The 20,281-nt window shown below is 43.9% G+C and overlaps 1 protein-coding gene across 1 annotated transcript; it reads right to left on the reverse strand.

The window, feature by feature from the left end:
• Positions 1 to 3,241: 3,241 nt before the first annotated feature.
• Positions 3,242 to 20,250, reverse strand: Spata33 (spermatogenesis associated 33). Its single transcript, XM_059263860.1, has 3 exons — positions 20,101 to 20,250; positions 19,847 to 20,014; positions 3,242 to 3,469 (listed from the first exon to the last, which is right to left on the reverse strand). Exons 1-3 carry the CDS (start codon positions 20,135 to 20,137, stop codon positions 3,258 to 3,260), a joined length of 417 nt encoding a protein of 138 aa, XP_059119843.1. The 5' UTR covers positions 20,138 to 20,250; the 3' UTR covers positions 3,242 to 3,257.
• Positions 20,251 to 20,281: the final 31 nt, after the last annotated feature.

Genomic DNA, 20,281 nt, shown 5'->3' on the forward strand with positions numbered 1-20,281 from the left:
GCACAACGTACTTCCGGTTTGTTCTGGACTTTGCCAACACTGGGAACATCACCTAAGCATTCACTGGAGGGTCGCCACTCCGGATCTGCTCATTCGCGGAGGTTTCGGTCCCTTTTCAGCGTTAGGTGCAGACACAACCCCACAAAGTTGCTTTAAGTACCATCCCTGGCTAAACCTGCAGAGGACTCTGGTTCTGATCAGCTAGAAGAAAATGCTTCCCTTTCCTATCTCCCATTTAAGTGAGACCAATTCCAGCACATCAGCAACGCTTTCTGCTCTTCAAGGAGACTACTGCAAAAGAACAGTGCTTTTTGATAGTGGTTGGGTACATTCTCGGAAAACTGGCTCTCTGGGAACCCAGTCATTCCTGAGGCCAACCTTTTCCCATCACTAGTCAAGGACAAGACAGAAGCCTTGTACAGAAAGGGTGTACATAGTGCACAAGGAAATAAAGAGATGCTTTCCTGTTCTTCCTTTCTACTCCACATTTGTCTTCCTGGTTTGGGAGACCGCTGGGAAGGAATTAATGCGCTGGCCACTGGAGGCCAACTCTAGCCCCGGAGGTTCTGTGAGGCTGACTCAGCTCTTGAACTGTGTAATGGAACTCAGAACACCATTGGTCTCTAATCCTTGGTGGAAGGTTTATATAGATTAGGAAAGTGAATGTTCGGGCCTCTAAGTGCCCAGAGCCTGGGCCCATGTGGGCACTATACTTACGTCAATGCTGTAGTTGGTGTTTGGACATGGTAGCATATGCCTGTAATCCTGTAATCTGACCACTCTGTAGGCTGAGGCCAGAAGATTCTGAGTTCCAAGCCAGAACAGGATGCATAGCCTGGCTATCTCAAAACAAAAGAAGACTTTCAGTAGCAAGTCTTTAACATAATTTTTGTTTTGTTTTTTGTTTTTTGAGACAGGGTTTCTCCTGGAACTCACTCTGTAGCCCAGGCTGGCCTCAAACTCACAGAGATCCGCCTGGCTCTGCCTCCCTCCCGAGTGCTGGGATTAAAGGCGTGGGACACCACCGCCCAGCTCTAACATAATTTTTTTAAAATATAATTTATTTTTTATTTGTATTGGTGTTTTGGTGCATGTATGACTGTGTGAGGATGTCAGATCTTGAGTTACAGACAGTTGTGAGCTGCCATGTGGGTGCTGGGACTTGAACCCAGGTCCTCTGGAAGAGCAGTCAGTGCTCTTAATTGCTGAGCCATCTCTCCAGCCCCTAACGTAATTTTTTTAAAGTAAGATTTCTGTCAGATTGTTTGCCCTTTTACATATTTTTTTCCACTTGGAAAATTGTTTTTCTCTGGGTATGTTGTCACACACCTGTAATCCCAGTAGTCAAGAGAGGATTGCTGTGTGTTCAAGGCTGACTGGGCTACAGAGTGAGTTCTAGTCCAGACTGGATTGGATGAGAGACCCTATCCCTGTCTCAAAAAATAATCTGAAAATACAACTCAGTGATACAGCATCTATCTGCCTAGCATTGTGTGAATTCCTAGGCTCACTACTCAGCAGCATCACATACACAAATCATTTTTCAAATTCATTTAGGTTCTGTATATGAACATATATATCGTCAGGCCTGAAAGGATGTACTAGATAGTATAATACATACTTTATATACTAGCTGGCCTCCTGTATATATTAGAAACTGGGGTTGGACAGATGGCTCAGCAGTTAAGAGCACTTGCTGCTCTTCCAGAGGACTCAGGTTCATTTCCCAGCACCCACATGGCAGCTCACAACTGCCTGTAATTCCAGTTCCAGGGGATCTGATACCTTCATACCAATGCACATGAAATAAAGTTTAAAAAAAAAGCAACTGTTGACATGTGTTATAGGCAACAGATCCCCTCACCCTAGTACAGGAGAAGGTTGTGTTTGTGATCCCAGTGGGGATACTAGTGTCTCTGGTTTTGTTAGCCCACAGAGGTCAACCAATATGGCAATTAATGAAAAAAATAGACTGCTACTAGACCACATGTGAGAAACGAGGCTGGGAAGGGTATTCTTTCAACATCCAATCTGATTTGAAGTTTGCTAGTGAAGGCGGAGTCAGCTGCAAAGATGTCTTATGGCAGCATATTGGCACTCCTAGTGGCCTTCTCCATAGACCCTTCATCCACGGGCCAGAAAACAAGACAGTATTCCTAGGCTATTGTCAAAATGTGAATGTCTAGACCTGACTTTACAGTCTCCATCTTAGGGAAAGGGCCACCATCTCAGACCACCTGCTGTACTCAGTTCCGGGAAGGACCTCAGGAATGTGCCATGACAACTCGAACAGATACAGAGCAGTATGCTCCTGCAGACATCCTGTCTGTGGTTTATGGCCCTTGGAGATATCTAGGTAATCCTGCTGAGCAGTCCAGATAATCATGTTCAGCAGGTTGTTCCCCCGCCAAATTTCTAACTCAATGATTTCAAATGTGGTTTCGCGCCCAAAGACCAATAGTTTCAGAAAATCGCCTTGTCCCATATCCCTTCTACCCAGTCCCAAGTTGTCAATTCCTGGCCTGTGGTTTCTCCCTATAAAAACTCTCTACACCTGGGCTCGTGGCTACCGCCACATTTCCTTCCATCTGCCGTGCGGTGGCCCAGGTTGAACCTGAATAAAAGGACCGGTGGCCCAGGTTGAACCTGAATAAAAGGACCCTTATGTGCTGGCTTTGGAAACTGGCTTCTTGTTGGTCTCTGGGGGTTTCGAGAAACAGGTACAACAAAAGTCCTAAGTGCCCTGCTGCCCTCCTCAGATCAAGGACACGCCACATTCTTTTGAGTCTTTAATACAGACAGCCAAGCTAGGATCCCACCAGCCCTGAGGCCTCTCTGCGCTTGAACGTAACAGTTAGTTCTCAGACTGGCTTTTCCCCCAGATCTGGGGGCATGCCATTTACTAAGTTCCAAATGCTCCCACCACACACGTTCAGGAGCAAATGAGCAGAGAGGATTTTAAATGCCCACCTGAGTCACAGTGTGAGCTGCTGCCTGATGTCCCACCACTGCAGACCTGGCTATTCCCAACACACACGCTAGTCAGACCTTCAGGACCTCCAGATTTCCTCTCTGAGCCAGCCACCCTCTCCCCATCAAGCCGCCGCTGACTTTGGGAAAACTAAAATAGTCACTGAGACAGAACTTCAAAGACTGGAGAAGGGCATTCAGCACCAGCACAGGGAAGGGTGGCCCTTCTGTCAGCCTAGCTGACTCTCAGATCACAGTAAACAGTCACAGCTACCGGGAGCTCTCGTTTATTCTGTGTGGTGTTCGTTATAGGCTGCTATTGTGCTGGGGCTCCTGTGTCGGTAGTAGGGGCCCCAATCAGCGTGTTCCTGAATGGTTCTCTGATCTTCACTGTCAGGGATACCATAGCTGATTAGTGTCTCATTTGAGGCTCGAGTGATGATGATCTTCGGAATGACATTTCTCTTCTTGCTCGACTTTAGTTTTGTATCAGGTTTGTCTAGAGGGAAGAAAACATCCATCCATTTAGTGGGTGTGTGGAAACTTCTTCCACGCTGAAGACAAGGCCTGTCTTAGATCCCAGCAAAGAAAAGAGATTCATGGCCAGCAGGAAAAACAAAACAAAACAAACTGTGCCTGATGTTTCGATTCCAGCACTCAAACATATTCGCAGCTCACAGGGGCAGCTATGAGTACTAGGTATACTCATGCAAGGAAGAAACAGAGGAGACTACATTTCATGAGCTGCAGGACAGCTTCAGTCTGACAAGCACAGGGCACTACATTCCTCTGAGTCCTCAATACAGACAAGCTAGGATCCCACCAACTCTGAGGTCCCTCTGTTCTTGAACTGCCAATTTTCGATTGTTTGTTTTGTTTGTTTGTTTGTTTTAGAGACATGGTTTCTCTGTGTAGCCCTAGCTGTCCCAGAACTAGCTCTGTAGACCAGGCTGTCCTCGAACTCACAGAGATCTGCCTGCCTCTGCCTCCTGAGTGCTGGGATTAAAGACGTGTGCTACCACCACCTGGCAATAGTTAGTTCTCAGACTGGCTTTTTCCCCAGATCTGGGGGCATGCCATTTACTAAGTTCCAAGTGCTTCCACCACACACCTCCAGGAGCAAATGAGCAGAGAGGATTTTAAATGCCCACCTGAGTCACAGTGTGAGCTGCTGCCTGATGTCCACCACTGCAGACCTGGCTATTCCCAACACACACGCTAGTCAGACCTTCAGGACCTCCAGATTTCCTCTCTGAGCCAGCCACCCTCTCCCCATCAAGCTGCCTGATCAGCTAGAAGAAAGTGATCTACCTCTGAAGTTAGAGGGCTCAGGTCTCCAAAGAATTCCAACTTGTAAAACCTTTCTGTTCAGAACTATGGGTCAGAATGTTCTAGAAAGAGGCATTCCTGATACTGTCAACATTTTCATATACTTGCTGAGGTTACAGGAAGTATATAAACCCCCAAAAGCCATAGGATACATATGTTATCCTATGGTAAATACACAAACGGGCCAGGAGGTAGAGGTGCGGCCTTTAATCCCAGCAATCCCAGGAGGCAGAGGCAGGATCTCTATGAGTTTGGGGTCAGCCTGGGCTACAGAGCAAGTTCCAGGATAGTCAGGGCTGTTACACAGAGAAACCCTGTCTCAAAAAACCAAATAAATAAATAAATGAACAAACAAATAAATAAATGTTGAGCAAGGCATGGTGGTGCACACCTTTATTCCAAGAACTGGAGGAGGCAGAGGCAGGCAGATCTCTGTCAGTTTAAGGCCATCTTGGTTCTACAGAGAGAGTTCTAGGCCATCCAGGGATACATAATGAGATCAAAATATTCACGGGTACAATGCATGCATAGCACACATGAGGCCCTGGGTTCAACCCTCAACTCCCACCACACAAAATCATATACACAAAAATAGCTGGGTGTGGTAGCATAGGCCTTTAATCCAAGCACCTGGGAGGCAGAGGCAAGAGGATCTCTGTGAGTTCAGGGACACCCTGGTCTACATAGAGTTCCATGCCAGCCCAGGAAGCATAGTAATACCCTGTATCAATCAATCAATATCATTGAACACGGAGAAGTCAAGCTTGTGCCTACCTGGAGCCTTCACCCCATTAACCCGTCTGTGGTACTGGATGGTACTCCGCACACCACTGAAGGAGAAAGGCAAACACCAATCCAGCTACAAACTCTTCCATCAACAATGGTGACCTGCATGCAAGATGAGCTGGTGCAACAGTGGCACAGAGCTTGAGGGAGCAACCAACCACTATCTGATTGGATTTAAGGCCCATCCATGAGATGGAACTCATCACGGACACTGCTCAGGTGGCCAAGAACATGAGACTAGATTGGCCAGGGATCTAGGGGCTAGATTGTAGGGCCAAATATTGCTGTTCTCCCAAAGGAACATGGGGGGGGGGGAATGATCCTAACAACATTCTGTCATGCTCAATGATCATCGTCTTGCTCAGTCATCATTAGAGAAGCTTCCTCCTATAGTAGATGGGAATAAATATGGAGACCTACAGCTGCACAATGTGCAGAGAATGAGAGACATTGGAACACTCAGTCCTAAATTAAATGTCTCCATCAATTCACTCTCCTCAGGACTCAGGGAACTCTGTGGAAGAGGAGGTAAAAAGAGTGTAAGGGCCAGAGAAGAAAAAGAAGACCAAGGAAACAAGGCCTTCTAAACACAGCAAGACCAATGAACAGGTGAATTCACAGAGAATGTGGCAGCATGCACAGGGCCTACACAGGTCTGAGCCTGACAGGGGTCCCAGCACTGAAAGGGGAAGTGGGCAAAAGCCACATTCTTAACCCAGAAGCTATCTCCAGCTGATAACTGCTTATAAATGAGAAACTAGTTTTCTCCAATGGAGCCTCACTGGATATGACAAAATACTCATAAGGCTAGGTTCCATGCCCAAGAGAGGATGGCCAACACAAAATGAATCCAGTGGCATTTCTGGAGGTTCTTTGTCTAATCATGCTTTGTCAGGGCATTTTTAAATAAACAAAAAACAAAACAGCAACAACAAAAACCTTACAATTTCTTTGTGTGTATATTACAGTTTTTATGAGATTTCTGTGTGTGTATATATGTGTGTCTCTCTGTTTATTTATGTTTCTTGAACTTTTTCTTTGGCTCTTTTTCTTATGTTTATTTTGCCCTATTACAGTTTGTTGTTTTTATGTTATCTATTTTTTTGATGCCTGTTTGTATCCTAATCAGAAGAGAAATAAGGGTATGGATTTGAGTGGGTAGAGAAGTGGGGAGGATCTGGGAGGAGTTAGGGGAGGGGAAACCATAATCATAATATATTGTATTAGAAAAACATTTTCAATTAAAAAATACAGGAAATAAATAAAACAAAAATAAAATACTGCACATGCTTGATTCATGTGCTTCCAGATATATCACATTCCTATACCATCCATGGAACAGAGGCTGTTCTTTTACCTGCCTTCTAGGCTGTACACACACAGCCCTGGGCCCTATGTCTATCTGAGGTTCCCATCCTTTGTGTGATCAACTCCATTTGTTGTAAATAGTTTATTTCTAATTTTCTCTCTCTCTCTCTCTCTCTCTCTCTCTCTCTCTCTCTCTCTCTCTCTCTCTCTCTCTCGTGTGTGTGTGTGTGTGTGTGTGTGTGTGTGTGTGTGTGTGTGTTACTTCTTTCTCATTTGCTGTGACCAATGCCTGACAACAACTTAAGGGAGGGGTATATTTTGCCTCATGGTTTAAGAAGGGATACAGTCCACCATGTCTGGCAGGTATGGCCACAGGAGCATGAGGCTGCATTCAGTGCTTCCACCTACATGCATAGTGAGTCTTATTTAGTTAACCCTATCTAGAAACCTTCTCACAGACATGTCCAGAGGTTTGTCTCCTAGGTGACTCTAGAGCAGTGGTTCACAACTTTCCTAATGCTGTGACCCTTTAATACAGTTTCTCTTGTGTGACGCCAAAACATGAAATTATTTCTTTGCTATTTCATAACTTTAATTCTGATACTGTTATGAACCTTAATGTAAATATCTGGTGTAAATGGAGTTTCTCTGTCCTGCCCTGTCCCACAGCCACTTCCAAATAATCACTCAGAGGCTTATATTAATAATAAATGCTTGGCTGGTAGCTCAGGCTTACTACTAACTAGCTCTTACCATTAAATTAACCCACAATTCTTATCTTTGTTTAGCCACATGACTTGGTACCTTTTCTCAGTATAACATTCTCATCTTGCTTCCTCTACATCTGGCTGGCGACTCCTGACTCTGCCCTTTCTCTTCCCAGAATTCTTACTCTAGTTGCCCTGTCTATACTTCCTGCCTGACCACTGGCCAATCAGCATTTAATTAAACCAATTTAAGCAACAAATCTTTACAGTGTACAAGAGGATTGTTCCACAGCATTCCCCCTTTTTGTCTAATTAAAAAGGAAGGTTTTAACTTTAACATAGTAAAATTATATACAACAAAAACAGTTATTAAGTAAGAATTACAGTAACATAATCTATTCCATTTTTATTTGGCAAAATTAGAGAAAATAATTCTCTCTCTTATCTTGGTGAGTCCAAAGTTTTGTATCTAATTTACTTTCTATTATAACTAAGGAAACTATAATTATAACTATTTAGTCTTCAACTTCATCAAAGACCCCAGAAGGGTGAAATCTTACCTAATGACAGGGACCTCAAGCTGGCTGGACAGTCACCCAAAGTTCCTCTGCATTGTTGAAGCATCAAACTCTAGCCTACAGGCCTAGCATGTTCTGACAGACCTTTTTTTGAAGCAGGAAAATTTGAAGGACTGTCCTACCCTGTCTTGTAAAGGTTCAGCAGTCACTTTTCTTTATGTTCTGTTTGTCCAGATTAGACAGTGTACTAACTGTCAGCAGCTGAGGCAAGGGCAGTTTCTTTGTCCACATGGCTAGTTTTTGTCATTAAAAAACCCAAAACTCCATATGGAGTTTCTTCGATGCCCATCATCTTCTCTGGAGTAGATCTTCTAGGTGCAGACATGTCTCACTGTCATAAAAAGCCTGTTATTAAGACATTTTAAATGCCATATTCTGTAGATCTTTGAAGTGTTTGAAGAGTACCTATCTGAAATATATCTCTGTATACCTAGAAAACCTAACTAACAAGACTCTAAGTTGGCTATTATAGATGACTATTAATTTGTATTTCTTAATTATATATTACATTTTAAAATAAGCTGCATAAACTTAATACCCTAAATAAGAGTAGAAATATACATACAGTACAACAAAATTTACTTTAAATTTGTATCAATAAACCAAAATTCATAACAATGTAAAATATTTTGAGATTAACAGGTGTTTTTCGATTAAAGTAGATTCAATAATCTATCATTTTTCCCATCATTTCTATATCATATCCTCCTTTCTTTTTTAGAAAGAGATTGACTATGACCAATAACAATTTGTAACAAACCTCCCTTTAATGATAATAAACATCCATAACCCATTTTTTGGGAATGTAAGCGTAGTTCTCTAGACCACTTCTTGCTGATAGGCAGCACTGGTAATCTTTGGGGGACCCTGAGAAAATTTAGGATTATGCTCAATCCTGACTGGAGTATTCTGTGAGGCTGGATCATCTCAGCCAGCAGCCTTGAAGCTGTTCTGGATGAAGGATTCTGAAGAGATTGTAACAGAGGTTCTCTGAGACACTGAATCATCTGGGCCATCCATTTCCATTGGAGATTTTTCAGGGGGTCTTCCTTGATCAAACCTGATGTTTCTTAACCCAGAATGAATCCAGAGCCTCTCATTTCTTGTGCAAATAAAAGCAGAACCTCTTTTCCAAAGTAACATATCTTTTGACTTAAATTTTGAAGTCAAGATTTTTTGTTTGGTTTTTCGAGACAGGGTTTCTCTGTGTAGCTTTGTGCCTTTCCTGGATCTCACTCTGTAGACCAGGCTGGCCTCAAACTCACAAAGATCCGCCTGGCTCTGCCTCCCAAGTGCTGGGATTAAAGGCATGCGCCACCACCACCCGGCTGATATTTTTAAAATATATAGCAGCTTTCATAACATATATTTAGCAGCTTTCATAATCAAATGTCTCTCAGCAGTTATCATTTATTCATTAGCTGGCAAAATAATTAAAGACAACACAATAACATACAGTATCCAGACTTCCTGTATATTTTCCATTTTTATGTGGTTTATTATTTTTATTACTCTATTTCTTTTTAAGGACTTTCTCTACCCTTTTTCTTTTCAATTTCAAGCCTACTCATATTTTTAAACACACTGTGTACCATTTAGAGGAATTTTTCATTGGAATATATCCTTATTGTGCATCTGTAACATTTTCTGTCTGCATGTACAAAAAACAAAACAAACCAAAACAAAACAAAACTGTTGTGTAACTTAGATCATGGCATGCTGGTGCTGATTCCTCCCACTTGGTTCCCTGAGAGTCTAGTCTTGTGGTAGAAGCATGTTTACCATCAGCTCTGGGAGGTTTCCAGGTCCATACCACCACTGAGTAGTGTGCCACCAGCTGCTTATAAACACCTTTTAAGTGTTTGGCAGTAGGGCCTCTCAAAAGAGCCACCCATTTTTGCAGCTAACACTGAGCCAGGAAGCTGTCTCTTAAAGGAGCCATGCCTCTGTTCACCACCAGCAAACAGAGCCCACTCGAGAAAAGGCAAGAAGCTGTGTTTTACTCATTTTTGTATGTTTAGAACCTTTTTGTTAAGCTTTCTCAGGTTTTATGTGGAAATCTTGCCCCACGCTGGGCACCATATGTAAACAGTTTTTTTTCTCTGTCCTACCTCATTCCACAGCCGCTTCCAAATAATCACTCAGAGACTTATATTAATTATAAATGCTCAGCCAATAGCTCAGGCTTATTACTAGCTACCTCTTACACTTAAATTAACCCACATTTCTATTTATACTTTGCCACATGGTACCTTTTCTCAGTACAATATTCTCATCTTGCTTCCTCTGTATCTGACTGGTAACTCCTGATTCCACTCTTCCTCTTCCCAACATTCTTAGTTTGGTTGCTCCACCTATATTTCCTGCCTGGCTACTGGCCAATTAGCATTTTATTAAACCAATTAGAGTGACGAATTTTTACAGTGTACAAGCAGGTTATTCCACAGCAATCTGGTATGCATGATATCTTATACGTGACACCCCCCCCCAAAGGGGTTGTGACACACAGGTTGAGAATCGCTAGTCTAGATTCTGTCAAGTTGACAGTATTAACCATCACAACTTTACTGGACAGATTATTAGAAGTAGAACCTCTGGATCAAATTGTATGTTTTCAAATTGTGGCAAGTGTTATCAAATTAACTGGAAGAAGGGACATGGTAGCACACACATGCCTGAAATCTCAGCATTTTTAATTCCAAAGCCAGCCTAAGTTACCTAAGAGACCCTTCCTCAAGCAAAAAGCATCATATTGGAGCTGGGATGTAGCTCCATGGTAGACTGTATTGCTTACCATGATTAAGGTCCTAGGTTCAATCTCTAGCACCAAAAAACATATCAATTTATGTTCCATTCAGAAGACTATAAATAGAGCTGTGTGAGGTAGCTAAGAAAGTGTAGACAGGAACGGCAGAAGTTCAAGGTCATCTTTGGTTGTATTATCTGAAGGTTTCTTGGTTTTTGTTTTATTTTATTTATGAGACAGGGTTTTCTCTGTGTAGCCTTGGCTGTCCTAGAACTTGCCCTGTATACAGGCTGACCTCAAACTCAGAGATCCACCTGCCTCTGCCTCCTGAGTGCTGTGATTAAAAGTGCACCACCACTGCCCAGCTTTTTATAGGAAGTTTGAGGCTAGCCTAGGATACATTAGGCTCTGATACTGTTTCAGAAAGACTACAAGCTAAAAACAAATAGTTCTCTGTTGTTAACTTATAAATCATTTTACCCATCTTAATTTAATGCTTTTAGTTTGTTTTGTGACATTTTTCTTTCTTGAGATGGTCTCACTCTGTAGCCAGGGCTGGCCTAGAACCCACAATTTTCCTGCCTTAGCCTCTCCAGTGATAGGATTATGGCTATGAGTTACCATTCTCGGCTCTTTCATTTTTCAACAGTTTTTTAGTTTTATGCACAGGACTGCTTTGCTTGTATGCATGTCCATGTATCACGTGTGTGCCTGGTGCCTGTGGAGGTGAGAAGAGGGCATCGGAGCCACAGGGACTGGAGTTACAGACCACTGTGAGCCACCGTGTCGGTTCCACCATGTAGGAGATTCAAACTGAGATCATCTATCTGGAAGAGCAGCCAGTGTGCTCTTAACCACTGAACCGTCTCTCCAGCCCCTAGTTTCTTTTTAAGTTTTTTTTAACCGTGTGTGTGTGTGTGTGTGTGTGTGTGTGTGTGTGTGTGTGTGTGTGTACAGGTGTGGACAGCAGAGGACAGTTTGTGACAGCTGGTTCTTTCCTTCTACCATGTGGATGCCTTGGGTATCATTCAGGTCCCCAGGCTTGGCAGTCAGTGCCTTAACCTGCTGAGTTATCTTGCCAGCTCATTTAGAACAGTGGTTCTCAACCGTCCTAATCCTGCGACCCTTTAATACAGTTCCTCATGCTGTGGGGACCCCTCCCCCAACCATACAATTACTTTTGCTGCTACTTCCTAACTGTAATTTTGCTACTGTTATGAATCATAATGTAAATATCTGATATGCAGGAGAGCTGATATTCAACCTCTATGAAAGAGTCATTTGACCCCTCAAAGGGATCAAAACCCACAGAATGAGAAGTGCTGATTTAGAAACACGTGCTGGATGTGATGGAACACACATCTTTAATCTCAGCACTCAGGATACAGAGGCAAGCAAATCCCCCATATTTCATTATGTGCTAAAGCTACATAATGAGACCCTGTCAGAGAGAGAGGGGAAGAAGGGGTCAGGGCATCATGCATCATTTTTAGGGTTCTTATTTTTCTCTGTGTGGTGGTTGTGTTTCATTTATTTTCTTTTTTGTTTTGTTTTTGCCATGTTAGGTTTGGAACCCAGGGCCGACATGTGCTAGGCGAGTATCCTACCATTGAGCTACATCCTAACCACTAGGATTATTTATCTATCTAACCATGTAGCCCAGGCTGTCTAGAACTCAAGATTCTCTTGTCTCTGCCCCCGAATGCTGGGAATATAGACATAGCACCTGAATTAAGATTCTTGCTATACAGTGCCTGCACCACTTATTTAATTTTTTTGAGACAGATTCTTACTATGCACCACCATGCTTGTATGTCCTTTCTCTCCTCTCTCTCCTCTCTCCTCTCTCTCTCTCTCTCTCTCTGTCTCTCTGTCTCTCTCTCTCTGTCTCTCTCTCTCTCCTCCTCTCTCTCTGGTGCTGGGCAATGCCTTATTAATGTTAGGCAAGCATTTTATTTTGAACCACAGTGCCATCCTGAACTATTTTGTTACTGCATAACAAAAGTTGGTGACTTTTATCCATGCCCATACTTTGTCTTTGTGCCCCAGGAATTCAGGCACAGCTTGGCTAAGATTCTGCTCAGGGCCTGAGTCTACATTCTCATGTACAGATTGGATTAGGGTCAGAGTTTCTTTGTGGCTCAAATACTGAAGTCCCATTTCCCCCGATTGCTGCAAGCTGCAAAAATATATGAAGTGGGATTTCAGCTGATTATGACAAGCTAATACCTGGAAGAAGCCAAGGGCCTTCCAGAGGTCAAGCTGAGGCTCAAGGTGATATTGGCTTTCGATTATTAGCTATTTCCTACTATAAATTTCTCGTGTGCTGTTGTAGCTTTTCCATCATTTATTGGGTACCATTTCCCCTCTACTAAAGGACTATTTAGATAACCTTCTGTGCAGTAATGAAGCCAGGATCCATAATTTCAGGCCTTTCTGTCATTATCATCATTGGCGGCATCCTGCCATGACCATATCCAGATGGATAAAAGTATCTTACCTGAGATACCTCACAGATTCTCTAAGAACAGACTTAAGCATACAGACTGTTTGAGAAGGCCTGGCAGATGTGCTAATTAAGCTTAACTCTCTCCCTTTCCAAAGTCTTATCTCTAGTTTTAGATCCACCCTTAACAATTAACTCAGAACTAAAGGGTTCCAACTTACAGGTACATCTAGCTGTGACGGAAGTTGCCTAGCGACTGAGCACACTCCCCCCCTCCCCTGTGCCCTGCCAGAAACTGTGGGAGCAGAGAGAGCTTAAAGAGATAAGGGCCAAGGGGATAAAAGGCAGTTTTATTTTCAGAGAGGGACAAGACAGAGAAGAGAAAAGAGAATGGAAGAACTAGATGGGGAAGAACTGGAGAGGAACAAACTGAGATGGGGAAGAACTAGATTGAAGGGCTAGAAGAGAGTATTAGAGGAACGAGATGGAAGATGAGGAAGGGCCAGATGGGGAGGAACAAGATGAGAAAGAAGGAGATGAGAAAGAAGGAGATGGGAGAGGAGCTGATATGGGAAAGAACTAGATGGATGAGAACCTAGATGAGGCCGAGCTAAGATGAAGGAATTAAGATAGAACTTAGAGGGGACAGCAGATTAATGTAGAGAGAAATCAGGCAAGAAAGGAGCTAGGCATGAGAGCAGAATAGAAGCTGTGTAGAGAGAATTGACTCAGAAGAATAAAGTGAATGGACTAAAGAGTTTCGTGTGTGTAGATTCATTTCTTATTGTCAAAGATTAAATTATCAGCTGATTGTAGATTCTTCCTGGACCTTGGGAGAGGACTCTCGAAGGGCTGGACCCCCATAGTCCTCTTTACCCGATAGCTATGATCAGGGGTTGCTGGAGCTTCCAGAGGCCCACAACCTCTGCCTGTGATGGTGGGGGCTGTTTTGAAATAGGCTTCTGGTATGTATCTTTATCTGGCTTCAAACTCGTGAGGATCTTCCTGCTTTAGCATCTAGAATGCTGGAATCACAGGTGTGCACTATCAACACCCAGCTTGCCTGTGACTTTTTAGAAACATGCTAAATTGTATTTTTATTTTATGTGCACATGTGTGTATGGGGGAGCACCCATGCCATGCTGCAGGTGTAGAGGTCAGAGGACAACTTCTAGTTGTTGTTTCTCTTCCTTCACCTTGTGGGGCCCAGGGATTGAATTCAGGTGGTCAGGATTAGCACCAAGCACTCTACCTACCTTCGCTACCTCTGTGACTTCTAAAGGCTTCTGGGGTTAGGCTGTGGATGCCCAGATAATCTCCATTCTGATTAAGTTAAGGTCAACTAAAAACTTAGCCACAGCAACGGCACTTCTTCCTTTGGGCAAGCTCCACCCTACTCAAGGAGAGATCACACAGGGTTGTTCAATGGAGGACAGGGATTTGAAGGTTGAACCACACTGTCAGACCGACTTCAAGAAAGGTGGGTACTTCTAGCCTGTCAAGGTGGTGCACACCTTAGATCCCAACACTTGGGAGGCAGAGGCAGGTGGATCTCTGAGTTTGAAGCCAGCCTGGTCTATTTAGAAGCCCTGTCTTGAAAAATATACAAACAAACAAACAAACAAAAAAGGAAAAGAAGACAGATAGGTACTTCTACAGTGCCCAGAGTACCTGATCGTACCTGATCCGATATTTGAGATGTTACTCCGGCCTCTCATATATATTGCTTTTTTTTCCAAGATAGGGTTTCTCTGTGTAGTCCTGGCTGTCCTGGAATTCACTCACTCTGTAGATCAGGCTGGCCTCAAACTCAGAGATCTACCTGTCCCTGCCTCCCCAGGGCTGGGATTGAAGGTATACACCACCACTGCCTTTTAACCTTTTTTTTTTTTTTTTTTTTTTTTTTGAGGCAGTCTCATTATGTGGCCTGGATTGATGTCAAACTGAAGTCTGTCTGTGTCAACCTCTTGACTGTTGGGATTACAGGCAGGAGCCACTAAACCTGGCTGCAAATGATTTCTCACTGTTTGTTGAGTTTTACAGTGTTTACAATATTTAGTGTTTGGAGAGATTTTTTGTGGCATATGTGTGTGTTTGTGTGTGTGCGTTTTGTTTTGTTTTGAGACAGGGTCTCTATAGCCACAGCTGACCTGGAATTCAAAGAGATTGCTCCTGCGTCTGCTTTCTCATTGCTGAGGTTACAGGTGTTGCACTGCCATGCTTATCGTGAGTGGATGTTTTCAGAATGTGACATGTTCTTCACTACCACTTATGATGCTTTCCTTTCATTCAAGGCTTAGAGGAATACAATTCAATTAGTTGAACTTATGCTCTTCCTGCTTCTAACGCCCAAGTGCTGGGGTTACAAGCGTGCAGTACCAGGAATATTGTGCAGTACTGGTGAAGACCCCAGGACAAGCAAGCTACCAACTCAGCCACACACCCAGCTTCTACTTTTTTTTAGGTTGTTTTTCTACACAAATTCTCATTATGTAGCTGGCCTGGAACTCACTATTTACACCAATCTGGCCTCAAACTCACAATGATCCACCTGCCTCTTGCCTTCTGAGTGCTGGGATTAAAGGTGCACTACTAAGCCCTACACAACCACCACTTAAACTTTTTTAACATTTTATGTGTATTGTTATTTTGCCTGGGTGCAGTGCCTGCAGAAGCCAGAAAAGGGCCGTGGATCCCCTGGAACTGGAGTTACAGACAGTTGTGGGCTGCCATGTAGATGCTAGGAATTGAGCTCTGGTTCTCTGGAAGAGCAGCTAGTGCTCTTAAGCGCTGAGCCATCTCTCAGCTTCTCCCAAGCCCCACATTTTATATTCACACTTACTCTTGTGAAAGTCATCTGTATGTAGCAAGAGGTCACACTCACATCACCTTTGAAGTGTCAGTTCTCCTGTGTAAGTTACATAACACTGCTCTTTTCTGCTGGTGTTTCGTGTCAGTGTTCTTGGATACTTACCCCCTCACACACACTCCATTATTCTCCCTATTTTCTACAATTGGTATTCTTTTCTTATACTGGACTGTAATAATTAAAATTGTAACTTTTATATTTTTAATTTTTTATTTTTTAAAATACTCATAATTTAGACAGTTGCAAAAACAGCAAGAAGTGGTCCCATGTTCCCTTTGCCCAGATTCTCCAGTGGTAGCATCTTAAATTAGTACAGTATCAACACCAGAAATTGACATCGGTCCAGGGAGTGTACAGACATATGTCCATCTATGCACATGTAGCAGCTCCTTCTGAATAGGACATAGGACTCTCCCACCACAGAGAGCCCTTCCTGGTGCCCCTTCGGGTCACACCTGTTCTTGTTCTTTTACCCCTATCACCTGGTAACCAAGTCTGTTCTCCATCTCTATAATTTTGTCACTTGGAGAGTATTCCTAAAAGAGTCATACAGAATGTGAAACTTTGGGGGTTGCCACTTTTTACTCATCATAGTTTGGGTTTGTTTTTTAATGGTGCTGGAGATGGGACCCAGGCCTTCAGCATGCTAGGCAACTGCTCTGCCACTAAGCTATACTCCAGTCCAGAATCAATTATTATTATTATTAATATCCAAACTGACTCTTAAGATGATCCAGCTCAGATCTACAAATTGCCTTTGGTTCATGAGCTACTTATAACAATCCCCTCCTTTTTAAATTTTAAAGTGCATCTGTATATCAGATTATGGATTTGCGCATGAATGCAGTACCCACAGAGGCCAGAAAAGAGCTCTGATCTCTTGGAACTGAAATTAAAGGCAGTTGTGAGCCACTCAACATGGGTGCTTAGAACTGAACTCAGATCTTCTAGAAGAGCAGTACAAGCTCTTAACCACTGAGCCATCTCTCCAGCTCCTTTTACGTCTTTATTTGTTGAAGACATTGTGTCATTTGAGGGCATAGAACTTCCAACATTCTATAATAGGCTGGTTGTAAATTTGTGTTGTGCTAATCTCCTTGTGTGTATTTGTGGAATTTTCAATGTAAAAATACCTTAAACATACAGATACAATATGTATAGCACAACACACCCCATCTACCAGCTGCCACGATGCCTTTCTGTTTTTTCTTTTCACAGGGTCTTAGTATGTAGAACAAGCTCCTTGGAATGCATGACCCTCCTGCCTTGGCTTTCTGAGTCCTGGGATTATAGGAGTGCTCTATAACTGAGAGCCAAGCTTCTTCTTGACTCCACTCTTTGCCCCTTGTCTGACTATTACGGCTGTATAACAACTAACTCCAAACGCAGCAGCTCAAAAAACTGCTTTCTCACTGTTGCGGGTCAGGAACTCAGGGCAGGCTTACCTAGACAGTTCCCACTTGGGGCCTCAGAAGTTGGTGCAGTGGGCTGTGTCCTTGGAGGACTTATCTGGCCTGTAAGTGCTGCTGGCAGCAACAGGCTGTGAAGCCTCAAAGGCCAGACCCTAGAACCACCTCAAAAGTCTGGACACCAGGATGCCTAACTATGGTCCATCTCAGAGCCTCACAGATGGGCATCATGGGTCAGTTTTGCTTTGTTTTGTGTTTTGCCTTCATGTACATATGCGTACCATGAACATGGCTAATGCTCACAGAAGTCAGAAGAAGGCATTGGTTCCCTTGGAATTAGAGTTACAAATGGGTGTTAGGAACTGAACCCGAGTCCTTTGCAAGAGCAGCAAGTGTTCTTAACTGCTGAGCTAACTCTCCAGCCCCAATTTTATTTTGAGACAAAGTATCACACAGCCCAGGCTGGACTTGGAACACTCCATGTTCTGACAGATCCCCTTGAACAGATCCTGCCTCAAGTGTTAAGATTATATGCATATGCTACCTTACCTGCTTTTATGTAGTGCTAGTGAAGGAAGCCAGGCCTTCGTGCTTTGTGCATGGTAGACACTCTACCAACTGAGCTAGATCCTTAGTCTTCCCCCTTTTTGAAAACACAGAGTTTCACTATATGTCCAAGTTGGGCTTCACAGTCCTCCTGCCTCAGTCTCCTGAGTTGCTGGCACTACAACCCCATGCCCAACCTGTTCACAGTTTTACAGTCATTTCCAAATGGACATTACAGCTCATGCCAGTAATTCCCTTACTTGGGGAGCTGAAGCAAAAAGGCTGTGATGAGTTCAAGGCATTTCATAGAAAGGGAGTCAGAATGTATATGGACATCTGACATCATGTTCTGAGGGTCCCTTCAGGGTCACATGTGCGAGTGTCTTCTTCCTTGTTACTGCTGTGCTTGCTCCATCATCTTCTGTTACTGCTGAGCTTGCTCCATCATCTTCTGTTACTGCTGAGCTTGCTCCATCATCTTCTGTTACTGCTGAGCTTGCTCCATCATCTTTCCTTGACCCGTCCTCACCGGCTTTTCTCTTCATGTCCACCTGCTTTTCCTCCAGAAGTGATGCTGTGTGACAGGTCTCACTGGTGGCTTTCAAATGGGTAGTTCCTTGCTGGCAAAGGTCTTGTCTATTCTAATATCATAACACTCCTCCGGCACTTCATAATTTGTAGAGCTGAACCCATCTTAGAGAGGCTGGGCAGATGAAGCCTACTTCAGAAAGATTTCCTTGCCAACAGCAAAGCAAGGTCCCAAATCTCTCTTAAGAGTCAGTGTAATCTCGTGTGCCTATGATACCTGCAACCTTCCAGATACCGTGGCACTGTGAAGGAAGACATCTCTGACACTGAGGATGCCACAGTGAGTCATGAACAGTTCTTGATGCCAATGACATGCTGTTGAGTGAACATGGTGGATGCCATCTCTGACCCTTCTTTGGTCAGACATCAAACCATTTGGTGAAAAAATTCTTGTTTAGTTGGCTTTTCTGTAATTAGCTAAAAGCACCCTGAGGGACAGGCATCACTTGAACCCTGTCTCAGGCCTGCAGCCATTGCTGTAGCCTTCTACCCTCAAATGAAGGGTTCCTAGGTCTCAAGGCCAGACTTCTTTCAATCCTAGCGCCTGGATTTCAAACTGCCTCGTGCTGCAAAGCATCTGAAGGTCTCATGGTGCCTGTGTCTGATTCATGGAGCACTGCTTCTGCCTGTGCCAGGGCAGTCCTCTCTCATCTGACCCATTGCCCAGCCCCATCTTTCCCCTGCATCTCATCAGAGAGCAGGTTCTACACTGTCTACCTCCAGGCTTTCTGAATGTCTACTGCCCCTGCTTCTCTGGCTCCCAGCAGATTACAGCAATGAGCTTGGGGTAAGTCCCCCTAGGGTTCTGTTTTTCATACTGGCCTCCATTCTGGAAGCAAAAAGACCTTTTCCAATGCATACAGCTCCTAATACCGTCCTTGTCTTAAACACTTAACAGTTCTGTCTCCAACAATCTAGGTGATATAATGATGGAAGACTCTGTATTTAGGCTTTGTCCTGGTTTTGTGGTCTCATCTCCACCAATTCTACAATGAAGGTGTGGCCACATTGGGCTGCTATAAAATGAGTAAATACGCCAAACTGTTTGCCTCAAGGAAAAGTGGAATTGGCAGCAGACTCACTTTCTGGATCTGCCAAATGCTATGCTTGAGTTTGTACGAAAAGAAACACTTTTGTCCCACCCATGATCCTTCCTTCCTCGGAAGCCCTCCCACCTTCGTGCCAGGCTGAGGAAGACCAAGCCCTCCTCAGGAGTCACACTCCAGCCTGGACAATCACCCAACGTCCTGCTCCAAGCTGTAACACGCTCAAAGAATCACAGTGGAACCAGGTCACCCAACCCTCCTGGGGGACACTGTATGGATCATTCAATAAGTTTCTTCTTAATTTTTTTTTTTCCTTCTGAAACAGTCTCCGTATATACAGGATGCCCTTGAAATCCCTGTTATAGCCTAGAATGGACTCAAATGATCAAGCTTAGTTGTGCTCTTGTTTACCTTACTGCACCAAGAATCTTGCACATTTACCTCCTGTATCATTAGAGTCTTAGAAATGGGCCCCATCCCAGATGCCTTGACGTGACAGGTCTCCTCGGGTCTCCTACCTTCAGAGGAAGAGGAAGGCCTTGAGTGCTTGGCTGTCCCTAACCCGAACAGCAGGCTGTCGGCAGGATGATTCAAGGCTTCCTTCTCAGAATGCCTGGACTCCTTCTCCATTACTTTCTCCTTAGACTTTGTAACAAAACTGGTAGAGTTCTTCTTTTGCTCCTCGACTGAAACACACGGATAATCAGTTAGACCTACACCCCAAGGATGCCTGCTCGGAGGGCGGGCCTCGCCACCAGGCGGCGCCCTTTACCTTTCTTCTCTCTGGGTTTGCTTTTGGACAGGCCCATAGGTGACCCCGCCGCCCCAGCCGGCGGCCTTGGGGCCAAGTAACCCTAGCGACTCACAAAACCAACACTCCGCTTTGGGCGCTCATTACCATGGCAACCGCGTGCCGCGCGAGACGTGCCGAAGCCCCACCCAAGGCCCGGCGC

Source organism: Peromyscus eremicus, chromosome 5 (genome assembly GCF_949786415.1).
Source record: "Peromyscus eremicus chromosome 5, PerEre_H2_v1, whole genome shotgun sequence".
Taxonomy (NCBI): Eukaryota; Metazoa; Chordata; class Mammalia; order Rodentia; family Cricetidae; genus Peromyscus; species Peromyscus eremicus.

Coding starts and splice junctions, on each gene's coding strand:
- Spata33 (XM_059263860.1), bottom strand. CDS start 20,137: ATGGGCCTGTCCAAAAGCAAACCCAGAGAGAAGAAAG. Junction 20,015..20,100: donor CAAACCCAGAGAGAAGAAAG/GTAAAGGGCGCC, acceptor CGTGTGTTTCAG/TCGAGGAGCAAAAGAAGAAC. Junction 3,470..19,846: donor GCCTTCCTCTTCCTCTGAAG/GTAGGAGACCCG, acceptor TCTTCCCTCTAG/ACAAACCTGATACAAAACTA.